A 17,566-nucleotide genomic window follows, 5' to 3' on the forward strand; every position below is an offset into this window, starting at 1 on the left:
AGTCAGCAATTAAGAAAACAAATGATTTCCTGAGTCTTCAGTTGTCTTCTCTGCTCGTCTTGTAGTAGATTAAATTTCATTCAAAGCCATCTTCTGCCCTGCCATGAGGCAGTCTGGGCTAACATCTTAGCAGAAGATAAACTTCTATCAATCTTTACTTTATTATACATAATCTAAACTACCTTTTACCTTTCAGAGGTACATGGAGTATTCTTCTTCCTTGTTATATTTATAAAGCACCAGAGATTGAAAGAGAATTTTAAAAATGTAGGGATAGAAGAAAATTTAGTTTAAATAAAATTAGAAATAGTTTCAATTTGATGACATCACTGAATACTTTTTTGAAATAAGTTTTATATAAAGCACATATAGGAAGACTGATGTGGCCTTTTGGAGAAAAAATATGTATTATTTGGATGGATTATTCAGTTTCCCAATGTTTTCCCCTTGCATTGTTTTCACTTTTTACACCATGTATTAAAATCCAAGCAGAATTTTATCAACTAAGATTTCACTGAAAGAGAGTAAGTACCCAAATGACCATGACATTTCTACTCAAGTATCTACAGCTCAAAGCTATTTAGATATTTAAAACCTCTTCAATATAATTGGGAGCAACGCATTAAATAACTTGGTAAATCTAATTTTGGTTTCTGATCCTGCCAAACTGTACATGTCCACAATTGTGGCCATGTTCTGTGTTCATCTGGAGGCCCATTCGCTTGAGCACAGTTATGCACACCAAGGAACAAACACCTCTGCCTCGGGTTTGATGAAGCAAGGAAGAATCCATGCTAAAACAGCAACAGTCTACAAAATTGAAGTAAAAAAATGCTGAAAAAAATGAGAAAGACACTTGTAAATTTTATTCCAGTAAAAATACTTGTGTCTAGACAGAAAGAAAAGAGAGCATTTTTTAACAGACACATCTGAATGCCATGTACTTGTTGAAGCAATTACAGAATAGTCTGTAATACTTCCTGGTGCTGTAATTCCTGTGGAGACCTTTCTGTCCCAGTCAAAGGATATGCTGAATGTTCTAAAATTTGCATTTTTGAAGGATCACTTACGCAAGGCAGGAACTTTTTTTCATTGTAACACTCTTAATTATCTGATGTCTGTACAAAATTCATTGTTGGATTTTAATGGGTATTTTCTCTTACTATAGCTAATTTGGACCTTACTTACCAAGTCTATGGCTACGCTTAAAAGAAATGCAGCGAAACAGTGGGCACCAGTTCCCTGAAGCACCCTGCTCGGAGGGCGGCCGCCGACCCTTCAGCCCTGACGCACTGCTGCTCGCTCCGCCTCAGGTAAGAGACACGGACGGTCCTTCAGGGGAGAGGCTCATCTAAGTAAAACCACTGCTAGTTTGGAAAATGTGGAGGAAAATAAAGCGTAAACAAGCCCCAAGCCGTTCACATTGCGTCACTGCTGCTAGACGAGCGGAGAGGGTCTGGGCTGGAAGAGTTGTGAAGAGCGTAGATGCAGCAACAACCATCAACACCGTGTAAGAGGAATTTCTGAGATCTGTGTGATTGCTCTCACTCTGTGACTGTCCCGGACACAATCTGTTCTCTCACGCTATGCCCACGCTGAACTTTTCCCCTCACGTTATGCCCACAACCTGCTGCTGCTCCTTCCTCCGTCAGCGTTCCCGCCCCGCGTTTTCCCGGGACTACCAGCCCCAGCAGCCCTTGCGATGCCCTTATGACGCATCCGGCGGCCCCATGCCGCGGGGGCTGCTGGGGCTTGTAGTCAACTGCCGCCTTGGCCCGAGGGAGCCGTGGGGGGATACCAGCTGCGCTACCTCGTAGGGCAGGTGCTGCTGGCTGCCCGCGGCGGAGGGAGCGGCGCGAAGAATAGATGTGAGGGGCTGAGGAGATGTGAGGGTCTGGCGGGAAAGCTGAGGAGATGTGAGGGGCTGAGGAGATGTGAGGGGTTGGCGGGAAAGCTGAGGAGATGTGAGGGGCTGAGGAGATGTGAGGGTCTGGCGGGAAAGCTGAGGAGATGTGAGGGGCTGAGGAGATGTGAGGGGTTGGCAGGAAAGCTGAGGAGATGTGAGGGGCTGAGGAGATGTGAGGGTCTGGCGGCAAAGCTGAAGAGATGTGAGGGGCTGAGGAGATGTGAGGGGTTGGCAGGAAAGCTGAGGAGATGTGAGGGGCTGAGGCAATGTGAGGGGATGGCGGGAAAGCTGAGGAGATGAGAGGAGGCTGAGGAGAAGTGAGGGGCTGAGGAGATGTGAGGGGCTGGTGGGAAGGCTGAGGAGATGCGAGGAGGCTGAGGAGAAGTGAGGGGATGGCGGGAAAGCTGAGGAGATGTGAGGGGCTGAGGAGAAGTGAGGGGCTGGTGGGAAAGCTGAGGAGATGTGAGGGGCTGAGGAGATGTGAGGGGATGGCGGGAAGGCTGAGGAGGCAGAAAGGGCTGGCAGCCCGGGGTGCTCCTGTGGTCTCCAAGGACTTGCCTGTGGCAAGTGGTGCAGCGGGTGCTGTGGAGATTTTTCACGGCCACCCTTCTCCCCTTGTTTGTAACAAACAGCCAAGATCTAAGGGAGTTGAGGATTTTTTTGTTTGGTTTTGGGTTTTTTTGTCCCCTTGGGTTTTGGTGTTTTGTTTTTGTTTTGTTTTGTTTTGTTTTGTTTTGTTTTGTTTTGTGTTTTTTTTAATTGCAATGAGCACTTAGTGAGTCCTACTTGCCCCTTGCATTGTAAGCACCAAGGGCTCCCGCCTTGTAGGCACAACACGTCCCTCACCAGCCAACCAGCGGGGTTTTTTCTCAGAGCAAGGCCAGGTCTCATGATGACAGCTGGATGAGCAGCTGTGCTCTGTTGAATTACTGAATTCAGCTTTGAGAACTTTCTTGGGGCTGCTAAATGCTTCAGGTAGGCTTTAGATGCCACAACTTTAAGAGAATGTGAGTGAGAATTCATTATCCTTGCCCAGCAAGGGACACCCATTTTGGTAACTATTTGCCTTAGTTATAACAAGAAAATCACTGAACTCACCCTTTCATCTTGCATATTTTCTTAAAATAACTCATATTTTTAATTCCTTGTCTTTCCTTCTGAAAACCAGCTCCTTGGACCTCACTCTATGCTAATTTATCTTACAGAGAGGTCCCTTTCATGCGCAGTAAGTGCAATGCTCTTTTGCATATTCCAAACCCATTGCACTGTTTCCTGTGGTTTCAGCATTAGATGGGGGAGGGTTTCATGCTGCGATTTTTTAAAATTAATCATTGCCCACTAAAGAGCCCTTTTTGACTTTTTTGCTACTGGGGTAGGTCACGAAGGCTTTGCGATTCCCGTAATGCCTGTGACAGAGTCAGGCAGCTGAGTGTCTTCCTGGAAAAGGGATGAAGCATTAATAGAGCACATGGGGATTGCAGCTGTTGCCATCTTGAGCCTAAATATATAGAAACCCTTTACTCCACACACATGTGGGAGACAACTGTATTTGCTGGCAGCACAACTGAAGTTTGCAGTCGTTTTTTGTCATCTCTCGAGAGTCAATTGCTGTGGGAGTACTTGGGAGTCAGCTTCAGAGTTCTTAATTAAAGGTGGACATGCATTGAAGTATGTAGTTGAAATATTTACTCAGATTGTTTACCAGAGTTGAGCTCCTGATCTGAATGAGCAGGGGAGAAGAAACAAGAGGAGCTGGCGGAGCAGGAGGGTGTGATATCCTTGACCAGTGCTTATGCAAAGTCCCTGACTCCCCTCCTTTGCCACTCTACTGTCACTCTACTGTGGTGCCACTTTTAGCAGGGCATTCTGATGTGATTTTCGGTATTCCTGACAATTAGGCTAATGACAGGAAGTATGATTTTAGAATAGTTTACAGAATAAATAATCTGTTTGAGAAAATGCATTTTTTTTAAGTCCTATTTTAACAAATTCTTCTGTAGTATTTGACAGAACTGTGCTTGTTATGACTGTCGTTGTGCATGTGGTTTGCTGTATGCATGTAAAAATGTCTAAAACAAAGAACTGCAGTTATTTCTCTACTAAAAGCCAAATGAAATTTCTTTTTACTGCTTCAGTCAATTCTTTGTATAATGTGTGCTGAAGGTCTGCAAGATAGCTAGGGTCGTATCACCCCCATTTTAAAGTAAAAGTACAGAATGATCCCAGGAATTAGAGAAGGGGAGAATCTTCGTCTTAGGAGAAGTCCCAGTTTAATCAGCTCCTAGTCTCAGACTGGGCATTCAGCTCTGCAACTCACAGTCACGGCTTTGTATCTGTACACTTCTAGATTTTAAACTCCTTTTAGGCAACTTTTCCTTTTCAATTGTGTTTGCTTCGCCCCTGAAACAACATCAGTTACACATTGAGTGATACCACAGCATGGGAAGCACTGGGGAAAAGAACTGAAACTGATAAACATAACAGCTTAGAGAAATGAGAGCGAGAAAGCAGAGCTTAGAGGCTCGGTGCAGGAAAGCATTGCGTCCTTTTTTTCTATTCCTGAATGACCCATCCTCAGTTCAGAAAGGGATGTGAAAGTCTCCCAGGTGAAGGAACAAGGCACAGCCTGGAGCTGGGAAATGTGGTGAATTTGAGCCACACTTAGAGAAGAGCCTCTGACCTCGGTGAGAGAGCAGGCATGTGAGGACTGTCAAAGCACACTGCCACACAGGAGTGTGCTTTATATACTGCTGGCATGCTAGTGGGCAGAAGAAACTTGCTTTGCTGGAGTTTCCTGTGCATCAGTGGTAGCTAAATAAAAAATTATGGGAGTGAGCTGTATAGCAAGATAAGAAGCAATTGCAGCTGGGAACTTCTATGAGCAAGTCCAAAGGAGGCCACGAAGATGCTGGGGGGGCTGGAGCAGCTCCCCTGGGGGGCCGGGCTGAGAGAGTTGGGGGGGTTCAGCCTGGAGAAGAGAAGGGTCCAGGGAGCCCTTCGAGCGGCCTCCCAGGGCTTAAAGGGGGGACAGGAGAGGGGGGGAGGGACTCTGGGTCAGGGGGGTGGGGGTAGGACGAGGGGGAAGGGTTTTAAACTGGCAGAGGGGAGATTTAAATGAGATCTAAGGAAGCAATTCTTCCTTTTGCGGGGGGTGAGGCGCTGGCCCAGGGTGCCCAGAGCAGCTGTGGCTGCCCCCTCCCTGGAAGGGTTCAAGGCCAGGTTGGACGGGGCTGGGAGCCCCCTGGGCTGGGCGAAGGGGGCCCTGCCTGGGGTGGGGGGGGATACTGGGGGGGCTTTGAGTTCCCTTCTGACCCTAAACCATTTTGTGATTCTATGACATGCTTAACTGTGCAACTTTTATGAAACACTCAGTTCAAGACATATTAAATGGTTTTATATTATCCTACTTCAAGTTGAAATAGTCTGTGCCTAATACTTCTGGGCCAACTATGCATATTCCTTGTGCTTGTGGACATCACTAGCCTCCATAGTTTTCACTTAATTATCTGTCTTGATGTAGAATTACAAAAGTTCCTGAACTGGTCTAGCCAGGTGTGGGGAAACATGCTGGGAAATGGTATGACTCCTGCAGACAACAATGTAATAATTAAAATATGTTATTTGCATTACAAACAGCAGTAAGTCAAGCCCCTGTAAGCTGGAGCCAAGATATATTCCTCATCAAGATACATTCCCCGTCTAGTTGTTACGTGGTGTCATACAGCCTGATTACAGGTGTGATACCGCTTCAGAGAAACCTGTCATCTGGTGCCCGGATTTGTGGAGCCGCATGCCAGGTATTTTATGGCATGAAGAACAGAGCCTTTCTAAGAAATGGCCTGTTCCACACTAGAAGGCATTTTTTCTCCTTTCCAAGAACAGTAGTGTATATTTTGTAGGTTCTTTGGTGCGTCTTGATTGTATTGGCAAGTCAAGCCAAGGATTCACTGCGTGAGCCATTCCTTATTGCCGAGTTTCTTTCCCTGTGCCGTGAAGCTGGTGCTCAGGTGTCTTGAGGACAGAGGATAACTATCAGAGCCTGCAGATATTCACAGGAGGAGGTTAGTAGGTTAAGCTCATCTTTGCCTGGGCTGCCTCGACCTGCCCAGCCTCCAACCACCTCCCTGCCCTTCTCAGGTGTTTCCAGCCAGTCCCTCCCTCCAGCACCTGCAGCTCTGGTCGGGTTTCGCACAGACGGAGGATGCTGGCACATCTTTGTCCTGCCAGGCCTGACTAGTTCCTTGATGTGTCCTCCTTGCCAGCACGAGGGAGAGAGCAGGAGGAGGTTGCCTGGGCCAAGCAGAACCATGTTACGGATTTGAAGCTGTAGCCAGAAGAGCTCATAGTAATGCACAAGCAGATGCTGGCTGTCACGAAGCGCTGGGCAGTGTTGCTTCCTTCCATGCTTTCCAAGTGGCGCTGGAGCCAAAAGGGATTGAACAAACTGAAATACACTATTACAACAAAACAAACTTGTCCGTGCCTTGCTTTGTGTGGAAAGACGGATGGGGTACATTAGAAAGCTGTCCTGATCACCTTGACTTTTCGCTACGATTATTTTCCAGCGTCTAAATTTTATAGACAGATTAATGACTTGCCACAGTGTATAGGTGTGAGACATAGATATTTCAGGCATTTTTAGCTCGGTCTTCTACGGAAATGAGGCTTATTTTCTTTCATTACCTCTACCTCTCTATACTCCCACATAACATACTTTTTAACCCATGGCCAATTTCAGTTAAATTGGGAAAAGAACTACTGAAATTAAAGATATGAATTTTGTCAAAAGAGATGATCAAGAAGAAAAAAACAGCATTATTACATAGTCCTTGCTAGACAGCAGAGAAGCCACACAGAAGGCAGCCAATCTGAAGCCAAATGCAGAGCCTCAGTATGGGTTTACACCACATAAGACATCAAAAGATCCCATTATAAGGAATGAAATAATAGGGAAAAAACATCACTTCTGCTTATGGAGCTCATCTACTGAATTCTGTATAAACCAGAGGTCACTGCTTCTCCATATGCAGAACCTCACTGAACTTAAAAAAGTGAGGCTGGTGATTTCCTTTAGTGAGGTAGTAATTGGAATGTTTCTGGTTTGCTTTTTTGATTCATGTTGCCCTTGCTAGGAAGAATTATTGCTGTGTCACTGTATGACTTTTATATGGCTGTGTATGAATTTGTTTGGCTGGAAACCACAGTGAGAAGCAGTAAAAAGAGGTTTTGAAATTTAATTGTGTGGGCAACACGATTGAGGGAGCTGAAAAGAAGGGACCAGCCCCTCTGGAATTGAGTGCTACCCAGGAGAGTCTGTTTCCTGCTCCTCAGAGTAAGATCTTTGCAAAAAAACAAGCTTTCTCCATGCATTTGAAGTCAACCATCACAGCGTCTTACTGAATGTAGCAGCATGTTTTTGTCTGGGGTTTTTTGTTGTTGTTTTTTTGTCTGATTGTTTTTTTAATCTCCAAGACTATTTCTGTTTCTTTGTGTGGGGAAAAGTGTCTTAAAGCACATAGGCTAAAACTGCTTTAAAAGGTAGGCATTTCAGGCAAATTTTGTATTCTGAGTGAAGCTATACACATCTGATTACGAACTGTGAAAGGTATTCATGAGTTCTTATCTACCCTTCAGGTAGAAGCTGGGAGCAGCAGCAGGAGCGCCGCGCAGAAGGCGAGGAGGAGAGGATGCCTGAGGGCTTCACCTACCACCATCCAACACCTGCTCACAGCATCACGTTGGGAATCGATTCTGCTTACCCCAACCTTTTACTGCTGTGAAACCTCCCGATCTGCACCACCACCTATCGCTTTCAGAAGGGCTCTCAGCTGTCAGGTAAAAACTTTTTGAACTAAAGCAAACCCAGTCGAGTCTCATTTTCTGCATCGTTACAACTTGGTGAATTTGTTATTGAAAGTAGTGGAGAATTACTGAAAAGAATTAAAACATCTGTACAGTTTTGCACTTGAGAACAGCAGAAGTACCTACCCGAGTTTTCCTGACTTCTATGCTAAAGTTTTTTGGAGATGATTCAGAGAGCACTGAGGTGACAGCCTTGCCTTCGGCTGCCCTGGTAATCGGCGCTTTGGCACCGCATCTTGCTAGAGGATTTGGAAGCGGCTGATCCACCTCGCAGGGAAGGTGGATAGCATGAAGCAGGCATGCTGGCCTGCCAAGAATGTGAGCACTGTGCTAGTCAAATGTTGTTTCTCCTGTGTATATGTTGTTTTTCACCAACATTTTCACAGAAAAAAAACCCAAAAACTCTTCCCACGCCACCCCTCCATACTCCATTGAAATACATGCCTGGGAAAGACTGGTTGAAAGTAGAAACTCTTGAGATAAGAATCCTGCAGCAGTACTCCAGGGCAATTATATTTCACATTTGATGAGTCCATCCTCTAGACCCCAACCTAAGTTATATCTTCCATGATGTAGTAGTTTGTCCAGCTCGGGAGATGAAGTCCTGTGGCCAGCCCCTGGCTCTGCAGGAGAAAGGCAGGACGTGGGGCACGTTGACTACTGCTGCCAGGGGCAGTGCTGTACCATTTGTGAATTTTCTATGGGAAATGGACAGTTTTTAAACAGAAAACTTTGTTTTGTTGAAAACCATGACAGGAAAAAAAAGTCAAGGGAGTAGGTCAGCACTTACTAATAGATCAGCTCAGGCTGTGTTTGGTAAGGAACGGAATAAAGAAGGTGAGGCTCAGATGCCTTAGACAGTGCTTGTGGCATATGCTCCCAAAATGAAGCCGATTCATAGTTGGAAATGATTTGACTGCAAGATACCTTATTATGCAGATTTCTACCTAATTTACTCGTCCAATTAGATCATTAAGATGCCTCAAGTGTGTGTGGTTTGGTTTTATTTTGGAGCATTTTTAAGAAAAACTCACCATCTTTTCCTTGCAGAAATCTTGTCTACGTATTATCTCTACCCTGAGGCTTCTGGATGAGGATGTCTGAGGTGTGTATACAGGGCTGGGAGATACTGGTGCAGAGGAGACTGGGAACTGTTTGAAACTGGCACTAATCAAGGGTTACAGGAGGTGGTGGCTTCACCAGAGACTTTCCTGTGACAATATTAATTGAGCTGCATTTTTGTGGCTACTTAACTCTGACACCATATTTTTGCATGGACATTAAATGGCACCTTGTAGGAACTCTGGCAGCTTGCATCGTAAAGTCCCACAGATGCAGAGATAGTTTTTGAGGTTCGAAATTTGGGAAGGTACTAACTGTAAACATTTTTCGCTGATTGTCCTAAATAGTATTTTAGCCTCGTACATTCCTCCTTACCTGCAGTTCTTCAACTCTGACTTTATACAATTTATCAAATTAACGCTGTCATGAGAGCATGGTACAGAGCCAGACGATGACTGTCCTTGTTGCATAATGCAGGGAGCTTTGGCCAGAGGAGTTTTTAGCAATAGTGAAGAAGGGCGGGGAATAGAGGACATACTCTGTAATTGAGGATCAAAGCTAATTGTTTCTGCTTCTCTATCTGTACATGAGCTGTTCAGCTCCAAAAGGCAGAAGTGTCAGGAAGCATCTCTCATCTAGACGTTCTGTCATCTGGAGGAAGTGAGGAGGTAAGTTCTGCTTTTTTTCCAAATCCATTTTTTTGTAAGAAAAGTGTCCTCAGAGTAGCTTGGCAATACATTTGATGATAAGAGGCTTAAGTATAACCTAGATTTAGTATAAACTGCAAGATATGTACAGAAATGCAACAGATCTAGTAAGGATATTGCTAAAAGTAGCTAATAATTAACTACAGAAGAATTACCTAGTTCATCTCACCTATTGGGCAGAAAAGAGGTGGGGAAGCTATGGAAGTAAAATGGAAAAGGTGAGGCAAAATTTTTCTAAAAACTTTAGGAAGTGTCTCTTGTTAGGATAAAATCCTACTCTATATAGATCTGGAAAGTTGCATTTAATTTCTGTGGAATAAGTTTTTTCCCACAGATCTTGACACCACCAAAAGTTCTTAAGTTTCCAGTTAAAAAGTGGGGAATTACAGTTTTTGTCTTGTCTCCTTTTATTTGCCAAATGACAGGAAGCACTAATAACTGAAATAGTACTTTCCCTCTCCAGTTCTGTATTTTGGTAACTGTATAATGTAACACTCAATAATTATTAGTGTGAATTTGAGCACAAAGCTTTAAAATAAATTTGTGTGTTTTCATTCTGGCAACAGATCAATTCAATCTCTGTTGCAGAAGCAGCTGGATAATCTGTATATAGTTTCCTTTTATTGTAGTTCTCTATGTGTGGTATTCTGCATACTCTCAGTTTGCATACCAGTGGCAACTGAAGCATAAGACCTAAAATTCAGTCTGCAGTAGTAGAAATCAGGCTTCTAACCAAGTTCTAGGTCAAAATCCACAAGTGGTGAAGGAGAGAGAGTTTGAAGTGCTTTCTGAATTAAGCTGCTTCAACAGAGTCTTAAATAGTACAGTGCAAGGCAAAATTATGAAAGTAGAGTTTGGCTTGGAGGATGGAATTGCAATAGTTATTGGGTAACCAATTTCTGGAAAAAAGAGATATTGTGGAGCCTCCTTGGTAAACAACAGTGCCCAGTACACAGTGGTCTAAATTGGACTGTCATGTTTGGAACTGGATGTAGGAAAGAAAAAAGGAATACAAATGAAACCTTTTATGGGATGGGGTGTAGAAAAAAAAAAAAAAAGACTCCTGCTAATCTGTTACTATCTGATCATGTTTTATGCTTTAAAATGTATTTGCAATCTTGGATTTTTAGATCTCTTGTGTTCTTAAAATATAATTTACTAAAAATGGTCAGTATGAGTAAACTGAGTAGCATGGAGTTGCTACTATGTTTTTATATATTTTTTTATTCTTAATTTTTTTTTGGTAAGGTTTCTATTTCTAGTAACTATCCTTTATTGCAATAGGGAAGGCTTTCAGAAGCAGCACAAAGTTGAAGATGGATATTAAGAGCATGAAGAACTATCTCTATTGGCTGTACTGCCAGTTTGAACTAATCACCTGCAGCTATCTCATGGAGCCCTGGGAAAAACTGCTTTTCTACACTTTCAACATTATGATGTTAGTTATGGTATTATACACTGCTTACATCTTTGTCCCTGCCCACATTAACATGGCTTTTCAGTTCTTCTTGCACTTATTTGGAAACCATCATGAAAATACTGTTTCTATCGTGAAGTAACATTGGCAACCTGACACTGACTTTTGGATCAAATAAGTGTTTTTCTTAAAACTCCTTTTTTGTTTAGGAACAAGTTCAGGGTGTGTGCAAACACTGTTTTATTCTGCAGTATCTTTTAATGTTCTTCTGTATTCTGGGACTCTCTGACAGCAAATTATTTTGCCAAAACAATTTCAATCAGTCCTTGCTTTTACCGTTTGACTGACTGCTTCTTAAAGAGCTTTCAATTTTAAAGACTGGCTGGAGTTATGAAGCTGGATTTGGTACAGAAACAACTGTGCTGCATATTTTGTTATTGTAGGGAGAGCTGCTTGGATATGGAGAGATTTCATCTTGAGAAATTATATGGCATACATTTGTTCTTGTCTGCCATAGTTTTGCTCAGGAAAGATGTGTACACTGAAGGTTTTGCACAATACTATACAACTATAAGATGTTTCTCTAAGCTTGGTGTGTATGTATTTATAGAGTGATTTTATTATTTATTTAGTTTCCTCATTTAGTACAATGAACTACTTGACTGGTTCAGCATCATTATGCAAATAATGCAGTTGATTTGTTAAAAACGTGGGGATTTACTTCCATGAACATTTATAATAAAATTCTCATCTTCTTTAAAATTCTCATCTTCTTCGACTTAATGAAAAAAGATAATTTTTGTTTTACTTTTAGAAGACTGGTAAAGCATATCATATACAGAATATGAAACTACATACTCAATTGCGGTAGTGACATTTCAGTTGAAAACCAATAAAAACCCTACCTAAAATACAATGTCTCCTTTTTCCTGAACCCCTTATTTCCATTCTTTCACTTCCTTTTATACTCTACCTGTTGAGTAGTGTCTGAAACACGAACTCTGGAGACTGCAGACTTTGTAACTAATGTGCAGGACACCCTGTCATTGCCTTTGTTTCAGAGTCCGTGGTTTTTAAGCTTCAGCCTTAGAAACACAAGATGCCTGTGCTGCACCTTGCCACGGCGGACACGGACTGGAGCTGGCCAGGGATGAAGTACCAACACAGTTCACTTGGCAACAAGAATCGGTGTTCTCTGTCATCCCAGGAGAAGAACAGAGTAGTAGCAGGGCGCATACAGGGTAATGGAAATGCAGCTTTGCTCCCACCCACCCTGAAGTGAGTTTTCTTACAACTTTCCAGCACTGCGGTGCTCCTAGAATGTCCTCTCCTTTAAGAGACTAGGATGTTATTAGCAAGTAGCAATCAAATGAGTTATGAAATGGGATTTGGTCACAGACATTGATAAAACTAATTACATCATTTGTCATCTCAACACTAGATTCAGTTACTGTCCCAGTTTATAATTAGGGGAAAATAAGATAGGATATGAAAATAATTTATTCAGGAAAATGATGGTAGCTGCGCTTAAACTTACAACTCTTTTGATAGTATCCGAGTAATCTTGACATTTATAGAAAAGATACTAGCTTTTGTGCTTTTAGATTAGAATCCATTGTTTATTTTATTAACGTAATATAACAGCTAAAGTAGTAAATATCTTGCGTTTGCTCCTAGCAGCTTTCATGCTCAGTATGTTTAGGAACAGAAGAGGGAAACATAGTATTTTGTTATTATATTAGTCAATATATTTTACATTGACAATTTTATATTAGGTTAGTCGATTATTAGGCTATTTATGAAGACAATAATTTTGTTTCAAAACTGTCAGTCTATAATGTAGATATCTCAATGCAGTATTTTGCCTTATACATGCTGGAGAGGAGACACATGCTCATACTGCATTGTGTACCTCTGGAGAAAGCTCCATGCATAATCAGGCCAACATCTCCACGTTTACACTAAATTATATGTATTTGTTGACATCCAGGAATCTGACATGGGCAGGAGAAGTAGGAACTCCTATCTTGGGCGTGTTTTTGTTTATTGCCACCCTTTCCCCATCTCCCCAGCGTGAACTCACTTGGTGTTTGTTGTGGTTGCCTGAAGTGGCTGGTGTCTCTTTTGCAACAGCCTGCGTAGGATGGTGTCTGCTGAGCTGCCCTGTGTGCAGGCAGCCGTCCTTCAGTAGGGAGATCAATGACAGCTGACAGCAGTGCTGCTTCATTGCTGCTGCTGAGGATCCCAGCTCAGCTGGCTGAATTGAGGAGAGCCAGGAAAGCACCAAAAAGCAAAGGAGAAAACAAGGGGCTAAGTGGCAGCTGGAGAAAAAACAACCAACCAAACAAACAACTTCTTGATCAGTTTTACTCATTACAATCTTTTCCCTGCATGTCACCAAGGCTCTCATCTACAGAACAGGATTTCAAATATTGCATTCGAACTCCACCTTGCAATTTCAGTTTTGAAACACTAACCTGCTTGGGCAGGTTCCCTATTGGAAGCTGCGCTCTGACCAGCAGCCCCAGGTGTTGAACTGATAGAATAAGGCCATGGCTCCAGATGTGCTCACGCCAGGCCGGTGCAGGCTCACCTGGCAAGGTAAATTTGATAAGGTCAGGCACTGATATAATTTGATGTCTGTCTAGTCATGCACTTGCTACAGCGTTCATCCCAGCTGTGTGACAACAGATGCTATCTGCCGTGTAGCAGAGACAACCATAGCAGGCTGCTTCAAGATTTTTTTCAATCAGCAGAGCTTCTACTGGCTCAGTAGGCTGCACTGAGTGGCCACAACTTTATTTTTTAAACCTGGTGATAAGTGTTGCAAATCTAGATTTACTAACACATGGCTCTAGCAGAAAGTGTTTCAAGAGGAACCGGAAATGGAATATCCCCTGCAATTCCTGCCTGCACATCCTTCTCTGAGGACACCTGCACCAAGTTCACTTCCCGGTGACTTCTTGCTAGCACTAGCAGCATTTCCATCCCACTTTGCTTAAGTTCCTTGTGCAACCAAGAACAAGCAAAGTTTTTTGGACAAACTTTCCCGCATAGACAGGCCAGCCACCTGCAGACAGCTTTTGCACAGAGACGCCCATACGCACACAGGGCCTACACGAGTCGGAGGTTGGTTGTTAGACAAGGGGGTGGCTGGGGTTATCTCCTCAACCTTATCAGCAGATCTGCTCGCTCAGCGAGAGAGTATCAAATCCTCAATGCCAACGCCTGCCACGCTACATGGCGACTAATTCCCCACGCCTCTTTTCCACAGCCTGCGTGGGCTGAGTGTTTGGGTGTGCACGTGTGGGAGACGGCTGGCTGCAGTTGCTGTTTGCAGGGCTTTATCATCCATCAGATGCCCCGGTAAGAGGTGCTTGTTGCTCTCTCCTCAGCCTGGTGACCACAGTGTACGCCTGTATATGCAGTACGTGCTGCTCAGTGACTTTCTGACAACAAAGGAATTCATTTTAGTATTTGCAAATGTGGACTTAAACATGCAGTCTTAATTTGACGAGGTTACCTTCTGACATATAACCAACATGGTACTCTAACTTCATTTCCATTACCCACCTCTGTGAATAGGTCTGACCTCCCCATCTGTGCGTTTAAAGAAGGGAAGTTTATGTCACTATAAATTAAAAAGGAAGGTGGGGGTGATGTGGAGCACCATTCAGATGGCTGTTTCACTGACTTTTTAAGAGGAATCTCACATTTAAATTGCACAACTCACCAATACTGGTTCAGCAAATTTAAACTAAAGAACAAAATAATAAACATCCACTAAAATAACCCTGATCATGCTGTTCACAATGAACTGTTTGATCTTTACATCTATAATACATAATGGTAGATTCACAGCACCCTCGTGGTGAGGGTTTATTACGTTAGGAGTTTTACACCTTATCTCTCATTAAACTATAATCTGTATTTTATCGATCCAAGTAGTTGAAATTTCCTAGAGGCAACGAAGATGATGATTTTGTTCACATGGAACTTTACTCCCTCTGCTAATGATTATTTCTAACAGTTTTTAGAGACCTAAGATAAGTTCATGCTCCTTGTTATTTTTATTGTTTTGCTACTATGATGTATGCATTTTGTCTATACTATTTACATCTGAGCATAATTTGAGTTCTTATCTTAGCTATTAATTATGACTTGAAAACCCTGTTTCTAAGGTGAACTTGTCAGCACTTAATAGCCTCTGCATCCCGCAGAACTTACTCCTTTTCATCTTGCACATGTTTAGAACAATGTTGAGCTTGCAGCAGATGTTTCCTTTTACAAAGCTGACCTTAAAGTACTCAGTCCTGCTTGACTGAAACTTTCTGCCTAACTTTTGCCAGCTGAAACAACTTCATGCAACAGCTTAGCTATAGTCTTCTTTGTTACAGAAAATTACTTCTTCCTATATCGGTGACATTTCCAGCATTCAGCGTAAATACTATATAGGATAGTATTTACATAGAAATCTTTCCAGATATTCTTCAGAGGGACAAAGGAAAGAATTTGCAAGAGTGAATGTTTGCCTGCTTATGCTTTCCTGAGGAGGCCAGGGCTTTGCCTTTGTTCCTCTGCAGCACCAGGAACTTCTCTCTCACCTGACTTCCACACCTCCCCGCCTGAGGAAGGGGAAGGAGAAGCACAGCCGAGGGAACGGCGAGGAGTCCTCATGGACCTTCCACCTACCAGACTCTCAAATATTGTCCCTTCTTATACAGCTAGCTTGGTTAGAATTTATTTTTTGTTTGTACGGAATACTTGAGAAAAAAAAAAAAAAGTCACAACCTCATATTTCAAAAGGATGGTTCTACAAAGGTGAGACTTAAAACTTTCTGTATAATGTGATTATTCCCGCTTCGGTTTGAAGGCTGTAGAAAATGCATATAAGAATATTACCCCTGTTTCAACTTAGATACTTAATATGTGGTCCATAATCTTATAATGCAGGTTTTCCACTATCTATCTGCTGTTTAAAACTAGGTTTTCCACTATTTATATGCTGTTTAGAACCGGAGGCACTGGGGATCCTAAAGTCTACCCAGAAATGATTCAAAGTGGCAGCTAAGGGTTTGCCTCCTGCTTATCCCACAGGAGTTCACAAGTTCTGTTTGCCACTTGGGTTTGCAGGCAGCCAAGGCTGGTATGTGGCTGCCTTAAAAAGGAGAGAGAAAGCTGGTAGCCTTGTGGCTACGGCATTCATGTAAGACAGAACAGACTCAATTTCCTTTTGACATGCGTTGAACCTGTATCCTTCACAGTTCTCAAGAGGAGAGGTGCCAGAGCGAGGATCTCCCCAACCCTCCCACTGCCAGTGCTCCTCTCTAAGGATACGCCAGGCAAGAAAATAGGTGAGGAGTCTGTGGGTGCGGGTGCTTGAGCATTCAGTGAACACGCGATTTCCGACCTGGCTCAAATCCATTTTCAAGCACCACATAGAAAAAAATGGTACAACACTCAGTTTGTGATCCACCTCATGCAGCAGCTTGGGGCTCAGGCCCCCAGGCAGCCACCTAAAAGGCGAGATGCGACGGCTTTGCCTGTTAGAAGAAGAATTTGTATCCAAAGCTCACACCTTCTGAGACAGGGCAGGCAAAAGGGCTGCACTGACCTGTTACCTCCCTTCCTTGTAATCGATGTGTAGCTTCCTACCTATACATCTGAAACATCACAGGGTCCACACAGTGCATCAGGACCGTAAGTGGGTGAGCAGGTGCCCTCAGCCCCTGGGCAGCAGGGATTTTGGGGCTGGGGAGCCCAGTGGGTACAACCAGGGCCCAGCCAGAGCAGCACCCCGGGCCGCAGGTGGGTCCCTGCTCCTCCCTCAGCTCCAGCTCGGAGGGGCACACGCTTTGGTAGAGGCAACTGGAACCTTGGGGTTGCTTCCCTCTGCACGTGGAGGGTAGAGAGTGTCACCCAGCAAATTAAAATATGCTTTTGAGAAGCACCTGTATTTTTTAGAAAGCTGCTTAAGTTCAAACAAACCCCCAACAAACTCCCTTGAGCATTCATATCTTCTAACAACCTTTTCCATTTGGAAGACTTATCTGAAGATACCCAGGGCTGCTTTCACTGGTACAACTATGCATGGCTAATTTCTCTGCATAATGAAGCGATGCATTACATGCCATTAACACCTGAACTCGACTTCTGAATATTTTTTTACGTTATGTTAGAAACCTACGTTAAAAGAATTAGTTTTTGAAATTATTTAATCTTGTATATATCTGGAATCCTGTCGGAGCACAAGGAGTTGTGTATGAGCTCAGCTGCAGATGTCACTGACCCATCCTTTGGGTGCGTAACACAGCGCTGTAAGTCACCATACGCTGCCTGTCAGTGACACCTATAGAAGCTTTATGTCTCTGTTACAGGAAGTGATATTAAAAAGGCAAATCAAATATAGAGCAAACCTGAAGTAGCTATGAATACCCAAACCTTTACGAAGCATTTTAACTCAGGCAGACCTTGTTACAGAGCGGGAAAGCCGCAGCAGTAGGAATCCTCCTTAGAGACTGTGTCAGTCTGGAGATCACAGGCTTTGGGAAAGAGCAAATTCAGGCAAGGAGGAAACTGCAGTAAATGCGTGAGCTATCCATGGAGTTCAGA

The 17,566-nt window shown here is 43.2% G+C and overlaps 1 protein-coding gene across 2 annotated transcripts; it reads left to right on the forward strand.

Moving 5' to 3' along the window:
- The first annotated feature begins 8,860 nt into the window (after window positions 1-8,860).
- On the forward strand, window positions 8,861-11,865 carry LOC104362189 (serine palmitoyltransferase small subunit B). Of its 2 annotated transcripts, XM_033005622.2 has the most exons (3): window positions 8,861-8,873; window positions 9,430-9,498; window positions 10,822-11,865. In XM_033005622.2, the coding sequence occupies exon 3, from the start codon at window positions 10,854-10,856 to the stop codon at window positions 11,094-11,096; it is 243 nt and encodes an 80-aa protein (XP_032861513.2). In that variant the 5' UTR covers window positions 8,861-8,873; window positions 9,430-9,498; window positions 10,822-10,853; the 3' UTR covers window positions 11,097-11,865. The 2 variants fall into 2 exon arrangements, with proteins under 2 accessions (XP_032861513.2, XP_032861511.2); XM_033005620.2 differs by lacking the exon at window positions 8,861-8,873 and having other exon boundaries at window positions 9,247-9,498.
- The last annotated feature ends 5,701 nt before the right edge of the window (window positions 11,866-17,566 follow it).

Source organism: Tyto alba, unplaced genomic scaffold (genome assembly GCF_018691265.1).
Source record: "Tyto alba isolate M040663 unplaced genomic scaffold, T.alba_DEE_v4.0 Super-Scaffold_10, whole genome shotgun sequence".
In the NCBI taxonomy this organism is placed as follows: Eukaryota; Metazoa; Chordata; class Aves; order Strigiformes; family Tytonidae; genus Tyto; species Tyto alba.